Raw genomic sequence first — 21,217 nt, 5'->3', positions numbered from 1 at the left:
GCTGCAAAGGGTTAGCTATGATTCCATTGTGCCCATTCTGGTCTTGATGACATCAAGTCTGGCGGCTCATTTCCTCTTGCATTCATTTTCCAATGAAGCATAATTCAGCCTGACTTTATTATACAAAAAGTTTGGCACTTGTGATCTATAGATTAGAGCGATATGACAGAATATTAGGTGTACCCTTAATTTATTGCTCGGTGGTACCACAGTTTACAACCTGTTGACGAATGCCACTTGAACAATGAAGCAAAGTAAGCATACCTAAAAACGCATACCTCCCATAAACACCACATTTGACCACATTTTAAACAGTGTGTCTAGATTCCAGCGCTAGGGGCTTTTACAAGACTATTGTCTTTTTGGATTATCAGAAATATTGTACTTCCAAGATAACGTTTTCTGCCGAACATACCTAATAGGAACCAAGTTAACCGCCACACACGAACCGTCACACAAACCAAAATTTTAGTGGCAACAATTTTACTTCGTTGCGATCATGGTCAGCAAACACCCTAATCCTGTACTCTGCCTGATTTCCAGGAATTATGTACTGTATGCTGATAATAATAGTAGTTCCTGGAACGTGTGGTTCAGACCTACATTTTGAATCTTCTGTGTCAAGAATCTTTTGAGCTCTTTGACAAGACCACATGGAACCAGTATGTGGACTGCCATGTGATTTCCCCAACTAAGACACCTGCTTGCTTGTGACCAAAAACTATAGGTTACAGAGTTTTTGTCACGCCACGTTTTTATGTCTTTAGGTGGTTTATGGAGCGTCTTGACCTTGGGCGGGGCTGGCAGCAAAGTTGGCGTGGACCTGGAGCACAACCCTATACCATTGTCCAATCAGAGTCTCCTGTTACTACTGGTCGTGGCCAACTTGACTGATGGGCCTGATTGGCCCAACCCGTACCGCCAGGCAATTTCTTGCTTTCGAAACACACAAGGTAATGGGTGTCGGAATAGTCCTTTTAACCGCCATTTTGTTTTGTAATGTGGATTTCCTGAGGAAAATGCAAGTGAAGGTGCCACAATACACGTTTTTAAGTCATTCACTGCCAGATGATGTGCAAACATGTGTCCACTTCAGTGCCAGGGTTCTTGTCATTGTCACTCGAATTCCAGGACCCACAGAATATTGAGTTTTAGGACGACATAAACATTCAATGCAGCGTAAGAAACCTTAGACTCTCTTTTTGCCAGAAAAAAATAGTTCATTCCTGTTATGTGGGTCTGGAGTTATCTGAGCTTGAAATAAGGGCAGCTTTCCAAAATACAATGCAATACATACATATTGGTTTATATAACGCTTTAACAACAGCTGAAGCTGGAACAAAGCACTACCATGGAAAAAAGGAAATGCTGCTGTCATATTTACAATTACCGAATACATTTGTGAATTTGTTTAATTTTATGATGGGTTATTGTGTATTGTCATTTGGTATAGTAACAGACAGAATTAAATTCATTTTTATTGTTTTTTTTACACAACTATTGTCGATTAAAAAAAAGAAAAACATGTTTTCACATCATCTAGTATCCTTCACCCGAGAAGCTGATGTTACTTTTTTTCACTTGAGCAAACCTTTGTCTGTTGCCCTTTTAGACACGTCCATTGCCGTGGAGCAAGTACATGCATTCCAGATCAATTTCAACAGCTTGTACACAGCGCTGTGCGAACAGCAGTGCTCTGACCAGGCCACGCTGCTGCTCTACACATTACTCCACCAAAATGCCAACATGAGGACCTACATGCTGTCCAGAACTGACATGGACAATCTGGTGGGTACGGTGATGGCCAAATCTTTCAAGATAATGGCTGGCTGCCTTGAGTTATTCAACTGCAGATAAGCCCTTACCCATGATGAGAAGCTGGAGTTTAAAACTTCATAAAATGAACACATGTGGTAGGAGATTGGGTAGCTTCCAGTTAACCGAGCATAAACAACAAAGGATTCAGGCCTGACCACGACTAAATTACTGCTGGACACCATATCATCATTAATCCTGCTCAGGTAGCTTGATTTATACCTCATTCACTGCCAGACGATATGCAAAATGTGTCCACTCCAGTACCTGGGTTGTTGTCATTTTTACTCAAATTGCCGGACCCACAGAATATTGAGTGTTAGGACTACATAAACATTCAATACAGCATTAGAAACCTAAAAACAGTTCATTCCTAAATTATGTGGTTCTGAAGTTATCTGTGCTTGAAATAGGGGCGGCTGTACAAAATACAACACAAAGCATACAGCTTGATTTATCTAGCGCTTTATTAACAGCTGAAGGTGTAACAAAGCGCTAACATGGACATAAGGCAAACGCTGCCCCCTCGTGGAAAGAAAAAAAAAACATTGCCAGAGGTCTGACCAGCGCACCCCAAATTCGGGAATGGCGCTCCATGTCACACTTTTCAATTCCCGAATGAATTTGGGAATGGCAGTGAATGAGTCAATTAGATCATGTAACGGCCAGGGAGAGTATTTTCCTTTGAGTATCGATGAGAAGGTTTCTTCAGCCGTCATCTGTACAAAAGTGAAGGTTTCGGACGTTTCGCCTCCTATCCAAGAGGCTTCGTCAGCGAACTAAAGTCTGACTGGTCGTATCGGCCCCATTTATATATCCCTAATGTCCAGACCTGGTGGCGCCGGACACAGCTATGATAGGTCCCTACTCTCAGGTTGGGGGGGGGGGCGCGGGACCCCCCCCTGTGGCCCCACTGATTGTTCCTACATTCCTGACTAACGATTGGCCTATTACACCCACTCCCCCCGGTATCACCTCATCAGCATAACGACCCTCATCAGCATTGCGAAAGTTGCCTAACCTGTTTTGCCTGAGCAGGCTATTGTATGAACGATCCAAATTGAACCTCACACCACCAGACCGGTTTAACCTGAGAGTAGGGACCTATCATAGCTGTGTCCGGCGCCACCAGGTCTGGACATTAGGGATATATAAATGGGGCCGATACGACCAGTCAGACTTTAGTTCGCTGACGAAGCCTCTTGGATAGGAGGCGAAACGTCCGAAACCTTCACTTTTGTACAGATGACGGCTGAAGAAACCTTCTCATCGATGGACCACTCCTGTACGACTGAGAGCTTACACAGACGTTTTCCTTTGAGTAGCTATTTAAGAGCTACCCTTTGATTAGGAGCACAATTAAAAGGCTTCAGCAGTTGTTAAACTTTCAGAAATGTTCTTTGGCTTTCGTGATAAGAAAGATGGCAACGGTGGAGGGTGACTGCGAAGGTTAGGATAAGGGATATTTTTATGTCGTGGTAGGTGCTGCTGTTTTGGCTAGCAATGAAGTTACAAAATCCCTGAAAGATGAGGAACTGCCAGTATGTGGCCGTCCATTAGACTAATATATGTGAGAATGTTTTGACGTTACCTTTTTGTTTTCGTAGGTGTTGCCCATCCTGGAGATCCTTTACCACGTGGAGGAAAGGAACTCTCACCATGTCTACATGGCACTCATCATCCTCCTCATCCTCACGGAAGATGATGCCTTCAACCGCTCTGTCCACGAAGTGGTAAATCGGTCGCTTCGATTTTATGAGCCCACAAAAATAACACTCAAGTTCACTATATAATATCTTTTCTACGCAATCCCATCATTGCAGGTCTTGAAGAACGTCACATGGTACTCTGAGAGGTCACTGACCGAGATCTCCCTTGGCAGTTTGCTCATCCTGGTAGTGATTCGCACTATCCAGTTCAACATGACGCGCACAAGGGTAAAGCTGGAGTTCTGTCACCAAAGAAGTATCCAAGTCCTGATGATAAAATTTGGTAGCATCATGGTCCCTCCTTTCTCTAGGATAAATACCTCCACACCAACTGTCTGGCTGCACTTGCCAACATGTCCGCCCAGTTCCGATGTCTCCACCAATACGCTGCCCAGCGTATAATCAGGTAGTGATTGTCCTGTGTACCATGGAAAGATGCATACATAGTGATAGGGTAATTTTTGATCTATGGGTATGATTGAAGGAAAGTAAGACTGACATTTGTGATGCGATTGATACATGATGGTTTACAGTACTGATAGCGACAACGAAATAGGTAAAATGGATACTATAAAATGATCTACTATTTTACAAAATGGATATCAAATATAATAGGCATGTTGGGGAGACAAAAATACATGGTAGAGCGATGAATAGATTCAAACTAATGGAACCAAAAAAAGAGAGGGATCTGAGTCTTACATAAAATGAAAACATAAATTAAAGAACACAACTTTTCAGGTCTATAATAATTATGGAGTATGGTGTATTCTGATAATGTATTTTTCCTTACAAATACTGACAATAGATAATACAATTATTATTAATGTAATAACTATAAAACAAGAAAGTTATATTTTCTTGTTGTCTCCAGTTGTGAAACACCTTTCACATAGAAAAACAACAATTGAATAATAAATAAATACATAAATGACATACATTTGAAAACCAAGGTTTGACTGTATTATGAAACACAAATACACAACACAACCATGTCATTTTAATAATTTATAACTAATCAGCTCAAAACTATCCGATGCCACTGTGAATTTGCAGTGTTTGTGTGTGTACGTGTGTGTGTGCGCTGCAACTACAAAATCTAAAATATTGAGTTTGCGTTGCGTTTGTTTTTGGAGGATAACATGATGCAACAGAGTGTGCACACTTTTAGAGCCATTCACTTCAGATTGTCAACTTCCGACCACGCAGGAAAGAGCAGTTACTCCCTTAGCTGACACGCACGCACGCACGCACACACGCTACATCATACACGCACAAGCACCCTCTTATCTGTCCTGCTGCATATCCGTGACTCTGCTTTTTTGGGGAGAAGAAACTGTCCATGAACGTTGTCAGTCTCGCTACGGCGTCCAGCGAGCTGCCACAGTGATAACCACTATGAATCAAATGGACTGTCTGGCTCGAAAAAAGGGGGATTTCCTGGCCGGAATTTCCAAATGTCCTCGTAGACAGACAGACAGTCAGCCCGTTGACCCCGGCCACCTTTAAATGGAGTCCCAGACAAGCACCATGACAGCCATTGTTTATTTACACGCCAGCGCTTCAATTTCCTTCTGACAACACACTCAGCGCCATCATTTCCTTTTATTTACCGTTCATCTTCTCGTGCCACAGATAACACGTTCTCTCATTACGGAGTCCCTTGCCGCATGAAATCACTTCCCACAGTCTCTCCCTTTCTGTGTCTCAGTACAGTCATTCACTTGGTGCTCTCTTGGCTTTGCATTTAAGTTGTGAGTCATCAATGCGCCCAGCAACACATTACCATCCACCATAAAAATTGCTTTAGTGGGATTCATGGGGAAATTGATCTCTCCCAACAGGCTGGTGAAAACATGTTTTCCGAACCTGCCATTTTAAATTCCATCTGTATTTGTGGTTTAAGAGCAACTGGGTCCAGTACGGATCTCCACTGAGGCCAACCAATCCCAGTTTGGACGTGTAACGCTATAAAAATCAACCTCACGCATACAGAATGCTTCAAGTTGGTCAATGGAGCTCATACCTGCCATTTTTTTACATTGGCGCTGCAGTCATATCATAGAGGCAAAAGAACCCAAAAGCTTGTGTATAAAGGATATTTTCACAAAAATTATAGTTCGTTTTTGTTTCGTTTTATTGGATTGGATTTGCCTTTATCGTAAACTGTAGTTTTAAGTACCTTATTCCGGTGTATAAGGCACACCGAAAAGCCTTGATTTTCTTCAAAAGATGACCCTGCGCCTTATACTCTGGTGCACCCTATATGTGAAGTAATACTAAGCTACAACAGGTCTCGCAACTACTGTCAGCATCCACTGACTCAAACTTTTTTTTTTTTTTAATTCATTGAAGGTGCGGCTTATAGTCCGGTGCGCCTTACACATGGAAAACGTTCGAAAATACACAATTCATTGGTGGTGCGCCTTATACTCCGATGCGCCTTACACACCGGAACATACGGCAGTTGTTTTTTGATTGATATTTTTTGCGGCTCTCTAGTTTTTTATTTTATTTCATTCGTTGACTTTTTTTCCATTTTATTTTGAATTATTTCATACATTTTCCTTAACTACATTAACTCATTTACCGCTAGACTTGTGCAGAAATGAATTCACTCCATTGCCAGGGTTTTTGTCATTGTCATTCGAATTCCAGGACCCACAGAATATTGAGTTTTAGGACTACATAAACATTCAATGCAGCGTAAGAAACCGCAGACTCTCTTTCATCAGAAAAAGAGAGTTAATTCCTAAATCATATGGGTCTGGAATTATGTGAGCATGAAATGCGGGCGGCTGTCCGAAATACAATCCAATACATAACGTACATATTGATTTATATAGTGCTTTCAAAACAGCTGAAGCTGGAACAAAGTTCTATCATGAAAATAGGGAAATGCTCCCCCCTCGTGGAAAGAAAAAAACATTGGCAGAGGTCTGGCCAGGGCTTTATCGGCACCCCCGCAAGACCTCGTGGAAGGGAAAAAATATTGCCAGAGGTTTGGCCAGGCCTTTATCAGCACCGCTGCAAGAAAAAATAAAACCCAGACAAGTTCGGGAATGTCACTCGACGTCATATTTTCAATTCCCTCTGTGGCCGATGGAATTTTCTGCACCAAAATGTAAGTTTGTATATGTCTACATTTTCTTCGGCAATGAGCGGCAACCGTCAGACGTAATCCCAGCCCCGCATATAGGCGTAGTAACTGATCTAATTGTACGTGCATTCAAAGGATGTGTTGTCGACAAACGTGCGTGTGTGCGTGCACGCACAACACAACAGAAAGCTTGTTGGGATGAGGACACGTTGGACAGTGAGACAGTTTGTCGTCACTTTTGCCCTCATGACTGATCATCACCACGGAGCTTCCACATGGAAGAAATTCACCCGTTTTGCTTGTTTCCATGACAGCCACTCCAACAAGTGTGCTATTTTGCATCACTGTCCCAGCTTCAACATTCCAAAAGTAAAAGCTCGGCTGGTTTAACAGACACTTTGACGAAGCTTCTCAAATATCAATGTTTTATTTAATTAAAGAAGTCGCATGAGTCTTTTTTTGTTTTGTGGTCCTCATGCTGAGAGATGAACAGGTGTGGCTGTTAAAGGCCATTGAACTGTTCAATTTATCCCTTAGTAGAGCTTTCATTTAGTTTTTATTATTACAGTGCTAGCTGGATTTATGAGTCAGGGTGTGTATCCCTCCTCAAAAGACTATTCGATGTAGTTTTCGATAGTTGGAGTGTGAAATGTTTCAAGGACAGTTTGATGTAAAAGTGGACTGATTTGCTCCGGTATGACGCAGTGGGATCACAATTCGATTTGTTCTGGTAGGGTTCCGTTCGAAATAACCTGATTCAATTACTTTTGGTGACATGACATGCATTCAAATGGCTTTGTCAGTTCTGTGAGTGTGACATTTCCCAATAAAATATTATTTAAGATGTGCTTCATTATATATCAAAGTGCAATTATTCAATTCCGTTTGATGAATCTTTGAAATCCAAATTAGATTTACTGATTCGGGATATTTCTTTTATGATACTCCCACTTCGCATCGCCGTGTAGTGTAAGGATAATAAACAACCTAAAGAGCAGCAAATAAGTACCAAACAAAAAGTGATTGGATTGGATTGGATTGGATATGCCTTTATTAGTCTGACAGTGGAGAAATTTACATTTCACAGCAGCAAAGTGATGAAAGGAATGAAAGTAGAAAAACAAAATACATGAGCTGCTGGAAAGGCAGCCACTCTCACATACATATTCACACATACACACACACATACATATTTGGATACAGTACAAGGCTGTCGTGTTTATAAAAATGTATTTGTCAACACTACTCACGCTTCCTGCTTCCTCTGTGCTTGTTTGTGTGTCTCCTGCAGTCTATTTGCTTTGCTTTCCAAGAAGCACAACAAGGTGCTGGAACAGGCAACGCAGAGTCTGAGAGGCAGACAGAGTGACAGCACAGTCCTGCCCGACTATGTGAGTATTATGCACGCAAACGGCACACGGCTGCACATGCTTTGGCGTGTTTGCTAAAGCAGGATTTACACATACCGATTTTGAGAACGGAAGAAGCCCCATCATGAAGAAAAAAAAGAAAAAGTTTGTGCTTGACTCATTCGCTGCCATTCACGAATTGATTCGAGAATTGGAAATATGATGTAGAGCGCCATACCCAAATTTTTTGGGTTTTTTGATGTTTGGATGCCGATGAAGCGCTGTTCATGGCCTCTGGTATTGTTTTTTTCTTTCCCACAAGAAAGTAGCATTTCCCTTTTCCCCATGTTAGCGCTTTGTTCCAGCTTCAACTGTTGTCAAAGCGCTATATAAACCAATATGTATTGCATTGTATTTTGGACAGCCGCTCTCATTTCAAGCTCATATAACGCCATACCTATATAATTTAGGCATTAACTTTTTTTTCCTGATGAAAGAAGTGAGTCTATGGTTTCTAATGTTCTATTGAATGTTTATGTAGTCCTAAAACTCAATATTCGGTGGGTCTTGGAATTCGAGTGATAATGACAGAAACCCTGGTACTGGAGTGGACACATTTTTGCCTGTCTGGCAGTGAATGAGTTAATGCTGTGATTTTGCATCATGTTCTTTCTCAGGTAGCCAACACAGCATGCCATACCGTTCTGAATTGTTACACCTTACCTGTGATATGTGAATGGACACTTTGACATCAATTTCAGTCAATAGCAGGGGGTGGTTGCGCGTAAAAGTGGTCAGCCTCATTTGAGGCTGTAAACAGGCGGGTCGTTCTGCATAATTCTTATTCTACAAACGAATTATTCATCAGAATACCATGTTTGGACCTGGTGTGACACATAGAGCATTACTCATGTTAAAACGGTGTTGTATACATGACCCTTAACTGCTGATTTAGAGGGGGTTGTTTCAGACAATGTTTACGATGCATCTTAACAGTACCCGACCAATGGCTGTGCTTTGTAGAAACGTATCAATCATCGTACACCTCTGCCTTCAGGTTTGCAAGTCGAAGTTTGAGTCTGGCTGTCACATTCAATTTTTGTAGTTCCTCTCCTAAGTGTGTTTGTATGAGGGGGCGCGACATGTATGAGGATGCCCTCAGGCGTTGGGGGGAAATATGAGTGCTGCTTCAAGCATGCAGCGGCTGTCTGATGAGACCCCTTTTGCAAACACATCAATACGCGCCTATAAAGATGATATAAAAAATGCAATTATCCTGATATGTTTTCAGGCTTGCTTCCTTTCCTTCAGGGGCTCTGTTTTTGCTTTCTCTCCCTCTCTCTATCTCGCTATCTCTATCTCTCTCTGTATGTGTATATATATAGCTAAAATATGTATGTATGTGAATACGGTAGATCGAAGTATATATGTATGCATAAGTAGCCCTATTTCTCTGTCATGTAAGATACAGCGGCGTGCCTCCATGCTGACACGAACAGCAGCGACAACTACACATAAGAAGCAGCACATAGCGAAGGTCAAAGTGTTAACACCGGCACACCACAGCTTATTATTCAGACGGTTTGTTGCTCAAGGGCACCCGGATGATCTTTCCTGTATGGTCTTTCATGGGAATCTTACCACAAGGGTTTTATTTTATTTTTTTCCTCCCTGAATAGCGTGTGACATCCAGTCTGGGTCAAAGAACTGGTCAGCGTCTGTGATAGCACTGTTGTGCTTGACTTTAGACTATACTAACTCAATGTGACATTGGTTCCCATGTCTGCCAGAGCTCTATAAGTCACATTTTACTCTTAATGTTTGCAGATGAAAAGGGAATGTGATGTATTGTTTGCACACACAGGCACACATACACACACTTAGCCTTTATCTTTATCTTTGGTGTTAAAGAAGTTGACTCCAGGTGTGTTGTGCTGGAGGGAAATGGGGCCTAACACACTGGTGTGTACTTGTGGAAAACTTGTGTTGTGGAAACTTTTTTTGGTGATGCCATCTGGATTTTTTTTACTTATTCACTGCCAGGTGCAAAAATCTGTCCACTCCAGTGCCAATGTTTTTGTCATTGTCACTTGAATTCCAGGACCCACAGAATATTGAGTTTTAGGACTACATAAACATTAAATGCAGCGTAAAAAAAACGTAGACTCTCTTCTATCATCAGAAAAAAAGAGATAATTCCCAAGTTATATCGGTCTGGCGTTATATAAGCTAGAAATAAGGGTGGCTGTCCAAAATACAATGCAATACATACATATTGGTTTATATAGCGCTTTAACAACAGCTGAACCTGGAACAAAGCGCTAACATGGAAAAAGGGAAATGCTAAGCCCTTGTGGAAAAGAAAAAAAATGGAAGAGGCAATATCCAGCGCTTTATTTGCACCCAAGCATGAAAAAACAAAACCCGAACAAATTCGGGAATGGCGCTCTGTCATATTTTCAATTCTCAAATAAATCCGTGAATGGCAGTCAATGAGTTAAAGGAGACCTCTGTTTACATTATTCCTGTCATTCCACATTTCTAGTTTACAAAAATCACATGTGGTACTATTTTGAATACATTCTCACATCTCAAGAAGGCATGAGTTCAAGCTCAGACAACTCCAGAACCATATAACTTAGGAATTAACTTTTTTTCTGATGAAAGAAGAGAGTGTAAGGTTTCTTACGCTGCCTTGAATGTTTATGTTGTCCTAAAACTCAATATTCTGTGCGTCCTGCAATTTGAGTGAAAATGACAGAAACCCTGGCACTGGAGTGAATACATTTTTGCACATCGTCTGGCAGTGAATGAGTTAATTATGAGGGCAAAAATCACAAGTGGAATTAATAAAAAACTTCCCAGTGCTGGTTAGCCCTCTGGCAATGTTTTCCCTTCCACGAGGGGGCAGCATTTGCCTTTTGCACAGCCGCCCCCACTTGCACCTTATATTACTCCAGACCCATATAATTTAGAATTCACTTTTTTCCTAATGAAAGAAGAGAGTCTAATGTTTCCAACGCTGCGTTGAATGTTTATGTAGCCCGAAAAGTTAATATTCTGTGGGTCCTTCAATTTGAGTGAAAATGACAAAAACCCTGGCACTGGAGTGGACACATTTTTGCACATCGTCTGGCAGTGAATGAGTTAAAAAAAACATTCAAATACATTCAACCTGGTGTCTTCCGTGCCTCAGTCTCCCCTTTACTCCAACATGTTCTTTCCGACTGATGCTTTTAAGTACTGCCCCTCTGCATGCAGGGTATGCAAATATGAACAGGTATGTTTTATTTGAGTCATTTCTTGCCATCTACTGAATATTGCACGATATCAGTAAGAGAGCATCCATATAAAAGGTGAAATAAATTGGATGAGTGGGGGTTGAAGTGAGGGGCTGATCAAGACAGGGCATCTGGAAACAATGTCATTTGGCGGGGTCTGGCCCTGCAGAGAGAACTAATGTTTGTTTAATGTGGGATTGCCCGGACATGTAATAGCTTTCTTTACAAGGGAGCCATTTTAAGGGGGGGGGTTATGAGACAAAAAATAGTGGAGTGCAAACATCTGTCCTTTTTCCTCTGTCGTGTCGTGAGTCTTTTCCCCTTGCATTTTTTTTCTCTTGATGTTGTCTTCTTTACCACGCCACAACCCCCTCGATCCTCCATATCCTCAACCTCGAACGTGTTGTTTACGCTGCTGTGTCTGGTTAGCGTCAGCCAGGCAAGAGTGACGGGCGATGGGCCCCTTGAAGCCCCCGGGGACAGCCAAAGGCTCTCCGGTCTGGGTTTGTCTCCCCACCCCCAGTCTCAGGGGAACGTAGCTGCGGTTGAATTATACACGGTGACGTGCTGCAAACGGTAAAAGATGTGATTGTATGTGCTGTGTTGTATGTCACTGTTTACCCTCCCAGCCAGTGGTTGTACTAATGGTGCTTCTGCCTGTTGGTCTGTTTACTGTTATTATTACTGCCTTTCTGGGAAAAGACACACATAGACACTCTTATATGAAGGAGCACGCGGCGAGCTAGCAGCTTGCAGGACCACCCTGTCAGTGTTTATGTGCGGCAGTTGAGTCACAAACTGTGATCTCGTTTTAATAGCCTAGACTAGAGACATTCATTGGCTTTGTAGCGCCGCTCGTCATGTCGAGGGTAACAGTCCAGCCCAAGGACACATCAGGTAATTAACAAATGACTCCCATTCCTTGTCACGTCTTCCAGTAATTTGCCATTTGATTAACTCGTGCGTCTTTGGTACCTGTGCTTCGATAGCTCCGAGTCATTTCTAATTGCCAATAAATGAATAAAATACTAGGAGCCTATTTGCTATATCCTTGTTCCAGTAACTGTCAGTTAAATCCTCAGCCAATTTCCCTCCAACATTTCACCACCATCATTACGAAAGTAGGGCCTCTCTTTATATTCGACCTGTCATACCTGACACTTCGTATATTGTATGACGGTTTCAGAAATCCCTGACATTTTCGAAAAATTGTTAAGCCATGTTTTGAATTATGTTCACACATGTCATGCAAGTGTCAAAAGAAGTCATACAAAACCACAAACCACATTGATGACTCATTTAAATCATGTTATTGACTTATCTTGAAACATGAAAAAAAAACAGTTTAAAAAAAATCAATTTTGATGACTCTGGACCTTGAAAGGCGACAATACCACATACAGTATTAATGGAATGCATATAAACTTAGGACCTTCAAAAAAGCAAAAAAAATTCTTATTCTCTCATTTAGCAAACAGAAACAAGTGTAGTAATATTCCATGTTAGCCAATGAGTAAAATCATTTTAAACTTTATTTGCAGGATGAAAAACCACGGACACTGCATTTAACTCATTCACTGCTATTCCCAAATTTATTCGGGAATTGATAAGTGTGACGTGGAGCGCCATTCCCAAATTTGTTGGGTTTTGGTTTTTCTTGCAGGGGCTGCCGATAAAGCGCTGATCAGACCTCTGGCAATGTTTTTTCCATTGTCCATGTTCGCGCTTTGTTACAGCGCCAGCAGTTGTTAAAGCGTTATATAAATCAATATATAGTATATGTATTGTATTGTATTTTGTACAGCCTGCCCCATTTCAAGCTCAGATAACTCCAGACCCATATAACTGAAGAATGAACTATTTCTTTCTGATGGAAGAAGAGAGTCTAAGGCTTCTAATGCTGTGTTGAATGTTTATGTAGTCCTAAAACTCAATATTTTTTGGGTCGTGCAATTTAACTGAAAATTACAAAAGCCCTGGCACTGGATTCAACACATTTTTGCAGTGAATGACTTAAAATATATATTGGAGTGTCAGCCTCCATTAAATGGAAAAAAGAGGTTCTGCATCTTGCCATGCACGGCTGGGATACTGATTCCCAAGTTTATTCGTGTCTCTCCAGAGGTATTTTTCCCCAAAATGTGCTTCCAAAGCTCCAAATTGTAATTTACCATTTCAATCTTGAAAGAAGACATCACCTCCTCCCGTTTCATTCCCACTTTATTACTTCAGGCAATGTGAAACTGAGAGGAATGATTTCTCCAAGGAAACCTTTTGCAGGATCCCACAGGTAGCCCGCCACCCCTTAAATTTGCTGTCCCTTCATTTCCTCGGACAAAGTGAGCAGGCTCGCTTGTCTTCCTCAGGGGAATAAATCAATCAAACTTTCATTGTGCGATAATGCTGCAACAAACTGTGATATGTAACCAGCATCACAAATTGAAATGAGCACTTTCTGTCTGACGTCAGCCTCTCTGGGGTGTCAGCAGGGTTTTTTTCCTCCGTTTACTTTGCTCTACTTAACCCGCTGAGGTGTCTTGTGTGTGTCTGTCCATCCATCTGTCTTGCTATTTAATTGCCTACCTAGCTAGCCAGCTAGCTTTCTCATCTTGAAAGGAGATCTTTTCCATATTCGCCTAGTTTGCAAGCAGTTCAAACAGGCTAACTTCCGTATCAGCCACCCTCTCGTCCCTGACTCTCAAGTGTCCTTTCAGTGGGAGAAGCCGTGGGTGCTCCTGCGCCCTCACGACTTCCTTCCAGCAAGTCATCATTAGAGCTAACTACATAAAGTAAGGCTTTTTCTTTCATGTAGCGGTTATGTCATTCAAATATGAATACAAGTCCAAAGCTTTCTCATGTCGATATTGCTATCTGCCTATCTGACCGTCAGTTGTCTTCAAAGTATGAGTAGTTTTACTGTATTTTTGTTTTATTACACAATGGTTAGCTTTTCTTCACCCTTGTTGAACAAGTTATAATTTTAGCTGAAACATTGCTTATGTGCTGATGGCGACATGAATTCGCATTCCATTTTTCACGATGAGAAAGTCATGATTGTTTCCATCCATGTTTTTCCAAAACAAACCCCAGGCAGAGACCTTCTGTGTGAGAATGTCGCCTGGCAAAAATGCCGCCATTATGATGCGGCATAAATGCAGGTCAGCCAATGGCCTATTTTAGAAACTCCCCAAAGACATGACACGCAGACTGCTGATAGGGTTGCGAAGTCACTCTGACCTACGCTCATGTGTGCCCGCATGCCATGTGTTTTTTCTGCTCCATTTCCAGCATCCATTTTTTAAATTGTTTTCCCTCCTGCCATTCACACACAATATACATCTTCAGCCATTGTCACGTGAGAACAAGCGCAATCACTCTGACCCTTTTTTCCTCTCAATCCAATGATTTTTGAGCAAGGAATACATCAAATTTGCCATTCCTCTGTTCATGTTTTCATTTTGCTTATTCGATCTCACCATGGACCAATAATGTTTTTGAATATGTGATCATTTGTATGCATTTCCCGTGTCTATTTAACTTCCTGTTTAATGAGGTCATAGTCACACAGCTTCAAAGTTACCATCATCTACGATATCACACCAGCTCAAGCTTAACATTGACTTTTGTTAAGGGTTTTGCTTTTATTCTGCGTGTGATTTTGTTTTTATGCAAGCTTAAAACATCCATCCATCCATTTTCCGTACCGCTTATTCCTCATTCTGGTCTCGGGGGTTCTGGAGCCTATCTCAGCTGTCTTCGGGCACGAGGTGGGGGACACCCTGAATTGGTTGCCAGCCAATCGCAGGGCACACAAAGTCGTACAACAGTCACTCTCACAGTCACACCTGGGGACAATTTGGAGTGGCCAATCTGCCCATGCATGTTTTTGCAATGTGGGAGGAAACCGGAGGACCCGGAGAAAACCCACGCGGGTCCGGGGAGAACATGCAAGCTCCACACAGGGGGGCCGGACGGACACGCGAACCAGCGACCTCTACACTGTGAAGCCGGTGTGATAACTCTCAAAGCCCTTGACAAGTTGACGTCATCTCAAAATTACTTAATGTTCCAGGGAAGATATACCGCTTATCAGTGGCGGGCCGTGCATATCACCCCTGGGCCTTCAGTAATGCTACGTCGCTCTTTCACACCGCAGAGAAGATTGAACAAGATTGGGAAGCATTTCCGACTTTTCTTAATGATGTTCATTTTTCTTGAAATGTCTGCCTTGAAAATGCCTTAAACAGTAAATCTGCAATCAAATCTATGTCTTCTCCTTCAACTATTGTGGGTAGACAAAACCGCAATTAAATCAACACAACAATGTGTTTGCCTTTGATACTATGATTGACTGGTGACCAATCATACTTTGCAAAAACTGGCGTTCCCCTAGCCTGCGAGCACCAACTCAAAATCTGATTGGTTATAGCAACAGACATTAGTTCAAGAACAGTCATTCCTGCAAGGCCTGCAGAATTGATTGTGAAAGCGTCCAGACAGTTTTCTAACCCTGGTAACAAATGATGACAAATATGAAAACCAACATCTGGAAGCAGAACAACAGGGGAAATGCAGCAAACGGAAACTGAAAGAGAGTTTGAAATTACAGTAAAGTCACGTTATATCGATATCGGATATATCGATAGTCCCGGTTATATCGATACTATTTCTATGCACGCACTGAGAAAATTACATGCAAACAGGGTCGGATATATCGATAGTCCCGGTTATATCGATATTTTTTCGGACTCCCTTGAATATCGATATAACGAGACTTTACTGTATTTAATAAGAATTTATGGATAAAATATGATTAATCAGTCTGTGGTTCTGATATTTTAGGCCAGCAGAGAAGACCTTGCAGGCCCTGATGGCCCGCCACTGCCTCTTATATATATACAGTATATTCCTAAATAGAGCCAACTTCAAGAACATCTGGCAACAAATGTGTAAATTTATTCTAAATGCACGTGCCAAAAAAAATCAGCTTTTGAAGTGAGTAGTTCAGTTGAGACAGTCACCCTCCCCTTGTCTTTGTCAGTGCCGCTTCTCGATAGGACCGTCTGCTTTGTCTGCCTTGCAACAGCCTGCGGTGCGCAGCCAGGGAATCGCTAAGCTACTGGTTTAATGATGTGGGCACCTACTTTGGCAGGGAGTTACACGCCTGCTGCTTCTTCGCGCTCCCTGGTTCCACACTATAATGCTTCCAAAAAATAAAATCAACACGGGTAAGGGCATTGAGTCGCATTACATGACCCGTTATCGGCCTTGTAAGATGTACTGCAGAGGTCATACGCACCTGCAGACTCACACACACACAAACACATGCTCAGCAGAGAAACAGGGGAGCAAGATTCCTGTCATTTTGTGCAAATGACTGTAAAATTGGGAAGAATAATGATACAGTTCATGTCTCAGGCCTGTTTTCCGTTGCGTGGAGAGGCATTAAATAGCAGGAGTGGGTTGTGATTCAACATCGTGGGGAGGCTGGAAACAGAAGGCGAGGAAACAAAATGGCACATAAACACACACAGCAGCCAAGGTATGTGTGCGAGATCATTTTAATTTTTTTGCTGTCTGGGTGGATTCAAATTTGAGGGAAAACAAGCACAAATGTGAGGCGCTAGAAGAAACGACGAGTTAAGATATTTAAATCCTGTCTGGGTTTCAAGTAGACCTCTTAATCTCATCCACATGACACACACACATTCACATACCCACGTGGGTCCGTCCAGGCAGACGTCTAGCTAGCCTATTTTCCTCTGACCTGAATTCCCTAGCGTGGCATTTTTTTTCCCTGCCGGGCCAATCTCATTAAGCCGCAGCAAGAGAACAAAACACACTCGCCATCTCAATATTACTCTTCATCTACTTCTCCATGTTTTGGTTCTCGCAACCTCCTCATCCGACTAGACGGTCTGCCGTTTCAGCTCCCCATCGGTCCGTTCTAATTGTGGGCCGCCATTACGGTCCTTCGCCAGGCAGTGTAGTCATGCCCCAAGCGCTTCCTTCTTTGCTTCCAGACGCACGATCAATCCTCATTATCTCTGACTGCCCTTGTATTCCGCTCACCTTCTCGCTTCTCCCAGTTAACGCTGCTGTGCCCGCCCGGCACCACCTCGTCCTCCAGTCTGCTGGAAATCAATGCATCATGCATTTTACCCTATAGATATTCAACATCTACGCAGTCTGCTTTTCTTTTCTTCTTTCGGCATTATTTCTCCGATAAGAACCCCAACATGCGGTTCTGTTTAAGATGGTTTGCCCAGATTTGCGGTCCGATCTTGCCTACAAATCAGTTTGCCATCATGCCGCGCTCCTGCTTTGAGACACCGGTCGTTGGTAGTAGTGGCAAATTATTGTTCAAAACAGGTCATCGTCTTCACGTGAATTGCAAAGATGCTTGTCACGGACATCTAGTGGCATTGAACAAAATTCCTTGTATCTACTGCAATTCAACCGTGTAGCGGGAAAAGATTTTAACATTGAAGAAAGGCATTTTCTTTTTAGGGCTTCAAGTATTTGGTCAGACATTACTGCCACATTCCAAAAATGTGTTTTAGGTAAGTTTAATTGTAGACTTAATTGTCCATAGATGTACACTTGTATGTTAGTAATAAGGAAGGATATTTTATTTGTCATTTTCTCCGTAAGAAAGGACTTCACTGAGTCAGTCATACAAAGAAAATATGGTAATCACAATATTTTGTGGTTTCAAAATAAGTACAGTGAAACCTCAACTTACGAACTTAATTGGTTCCCAGACAGAGTGTCTCGAAAAAAAAAATCCCATAGGAAACCATTAAAATGGGAATAATCCGTTCCTGGGTTTCTGTAAAATATACTTTTCAACTAAATAAGCCTTAAAACTACACACAACATACCTTATTCTATGTATACTAAATGTGCTATTGTATTGTAATGAAAGAAATACACTGCATTGTATCATAAAGTCACTTTATTTACATTTGTGATGGTCATTTATGGCTTGATGGAATGACGTTGGAGGTCGAAGGCCAAAGGGAATTGCTGTTTGGAAAGAGAGGTGCATTACATGACGACTGTAATTAAAGAAATAAACTGCTGTAAAATAAAGTTTTATTTACCTTTTTGATGGTCGTTGATGGCTTATAGAAGGAGAGTCACCTTCCATAAGGACTGTTGGTAACTGTTGGTAACTGTGGGAAGATCACTCCGCCAGCCGTGGTGGGTGTGTATTATGAAAATAGTGCTTATTATAAGGTTTAATTTTCATAAATTTGACATTTGTAAGACAAAAAGTTTATAAGTTGAGGTGTTTAAGTTGAGGTCTCACTGTATATGAAACAGTTCTTTGCTGAAAAGGAAGCAAATTAACGTGAAGCGAGAACAGGACGGATATGCATTCAGGTTGGTTGAATGCTGTCCAGTTGTGTCATCTCTTGGCCAATCAGCTTCAGCCCGAGTCAGCACGAAAACAAATGAAAAACCCAAGTTGACAGCGCGGCATCACATGAATTAATGAACGATGAATCATTGTCTCATTGTCAGGTGTAGCCAAATGAAGCCAATGCTTTGGCTGCTGAACTAATGTTCGGTTTTGTGCATTTACAGCATAGTGATGCCTCAAAATGGATGAATAAATAAAAAAAATAACAACAGCAAATCTAATGAATGCTGTATGCTGCTCTCTGTGACCCGCTGTTGTTTTACAGTACCGTACTGTCGTGACTGTCACTGCCATTTGCGGCCGTTTTATTTTTAGGTTCGAAAAAAATCCGCAATAATCAAGGGCCGCGATACTCGAATTGTGAAGCAGCAAGGGATAACTACATACAAATGTATTTAGTTACATAATTTGATGTTATGATGGGGGAACATTTTTTTTAGATATGGCATAAGTGTAACATGGAATTTCAGACAATCATTACAGTCCAACATGAGGTTGCTAGCGTGATGGTCTGGGACTGCTTTGCTATTACACAACCTGGACAGACTGCTTTAAATGATCAAAACGTAAACTCTGGTCATCAACAGAAAATCACGAGAGCAAATATGCAGCCATCTGTTTGGGACTTCAAATAGAAGCCACCCTTGAGATCTACAACAGAGCAATGATCTGAAACAATATAATCAACTTCTGGATGTCCACCCTTAAAAATAAAAGTGAGCCAGTATGAATTCACAGGCATGTGAAAGATTAAATCTAATATCTGGAGTTGCTTGATGGGCTTAAACATGAAAGTGGGGAAAGTTGGTAAAAAGGTAAGAATTTTGGAAGAGGCCAACTACTTTTTCTTGAATACAGAGCGTGGGAACTAATCACTTCAGGGTAGCTAATCACTTCAGGGTGGTGTCTTAATCTACAATGCTCTCAGATAGTAGCTGCGCCCTCAGACGGCCACTGTTATCTCCTCTTGACGGCGGCAGTCTTCTGGGGCGTTGACGCGTGATGAACCATAGTGCATGAACAGAAGAACAAACATGTTCCCTATAAAGAGCAGAAGAAGTGATTTAATATGGATGTCATATTTTGGATATCAAAGTCCCGTGTTTGAAAGAATAACGTTATGGCGCTTTTTGGACAGCCAAGCATGCAATTTTTATTTTTCTCTTCCAGCATGTTCCAATGTTCCATAAAGATATCTGCCTCAGGCTGACTTAGACTGAACTTTATACATAAAATATCAAGTTAACCAATAAAAAAAGACCATATTTTCCGATGTACTGTATAAGGCGCACCCAAAAGGCTTCATTTTCTTCCAAAGATTACTCTGCGCCTTTCTACTGTAGAGCCTTATAATGTGGTGTGCCTTATATTTGGAAAACTTTTCTAGATGTATATATTATATTTGGAAAACCTTTTTCATTCATTGAAGGAGTGCCTTATAGTCCAGTGTGCCTTACACATGGAAAAAGTTTGAAAATACACCATTCATTGGGGGTACACCTTATATGCCAGTGCACCTTACACACCGGAAAATAAGGTTGTTGTTTTTTAATTCATATTCATTCCAGCTCTCCGGTTTTTATTTTATTTCGTTCAGGAAAGTTTTTTTACCATTTTATTTTGATTTTTGTTTTTGTGCAATTTCCTTCACTACATTAACCTCTTGTAGGCAACGGTATTTTCCGCACCAAAATGTAAAAGTTTGCATATGCCTACATTTTCTTTGCCATTGAGCTGCAAGCGTCACATGTAATCACAGTGTTGCAGGGTAGCCTTTATATATTTTTATATCATATTTCGAAAACTTTTATCATTTATTGAAGGTGCGCCTTATAGTCCACTACACCATATATATGGAAAAGTTTGAAAATACACCAGTCATTGGGGGTGAGCCTTATACTCAAGTGCACCTTGACCACGGGAAAATACAGTAATAGTGTCAACCAAAAAAATGACTGCAGCAGGTGGTGAAGCCTTCATTTGTACAGAGGTGTTTTTGGAATACTAACAATGTTGTGGCGTATTACTGATTTTATTAAAGCGATAGTTGGCCCAGCAAATGAAATGATTTTTCGATGTTCCATTTTGCCTGATGTCTTCTTTTCCCCCTTTGACCTCCAAAGTACATCCATTAATCTCTCTGGAAGAAATAATTTACAAACACCATTAAACGTGGAACCAGTGTTGTGGGAAGCCAATTAACCTTTTATGTCCTCCTTCTCTTTCTCCCTCTTCCCCCCTCAGGCTCAGGACTTGAATGTGATTGAGGAAGTGATCCGCATGATGTTGGAGATTATCAACTCTTGCCTCTGCAACTCATTGCACCACAATCCTAACCTGGTGTACGCGCTACTCTACAAGCGGGAACTCTTTGAGCAGTTCAGGACGCATCCATCCTTCCAGGACATCATGCAAAACCTGGACACGGTAAATATCCACCATCTTGAGGTTGCCTCATTTTGTCAAATAATAGAAATGTCTCGAATAATAATCCAGCTATATCAAGATATAATTTCTTGCCAATGATTTATGCA

The 21,217-nt window shown here is 41.5% G+C and overlaps 1 protein-coding gene across 2 annotated transcripts in view; it reads left to right on the top strand.

Moving 5' to 3' along the window:
• Nucleotides 1–21,217, top strand: part of dym (dymeclin) — a 53,661-nt gene that overhangs the window by 14,521 nt on the left and 17,923 nt on the right. For both annotated transcript variants that reach the window (XM_089019872.1, XM_089019871.1), the window contains exons 9-15: nucleotides 768–953; nucleotides 1,613–1,788; nucleotides 3,423–3,548; nucleotides 3,639–3,752; nucleotides 3,836–3,930; nucleotides 7,916–8,015; nucleotides 20,928–21,110. In XM_089019872.1, coding sequence (XP_088875998.1) covers nucleotides 768–953; nucleotides 1,613–1,788; nucleotides 3,423–3,548; nucleotides 3,639–3,752; nucleotides 3,836–3,930; nucleotides 7,916–8,015; nucleotides 20,928–21,110 — 980 coding nt within the window. The remainder of the gene's footprint in view (nucleotides 1–767; nucleotides 954–1,612; nucleotides 1,789–3,422; nucleotides 3,549–3,638; nucleotides 3,753–3,835; nucleotides 3,931–7,915; nucleotides 8,016–20,927; nucleotides 21,111–21,217) is intronic.

The sequence above is a fragment of the Hippocampus bargibanti genome, linkage group LG18 (assembly GCF_051943395.1).
Source record: "Hippocampus bargibanti isolate YZ-2025 linkage group LG18, ASM5194339v1, whole genome shotgun sequence".
NCBI classification, from domain to species: Eukaryota; Metazoa; Chordata; class Actinopteri; order Syngnathiformes; family Syngnathidae; genus Hippocampus; species Hippocampus bargibanti.
The sequence above is the reverse complement of the archived record's forward strand: the minus strand, read 5'-3'. Positions and strand labels throughout refer to the sequence as shown.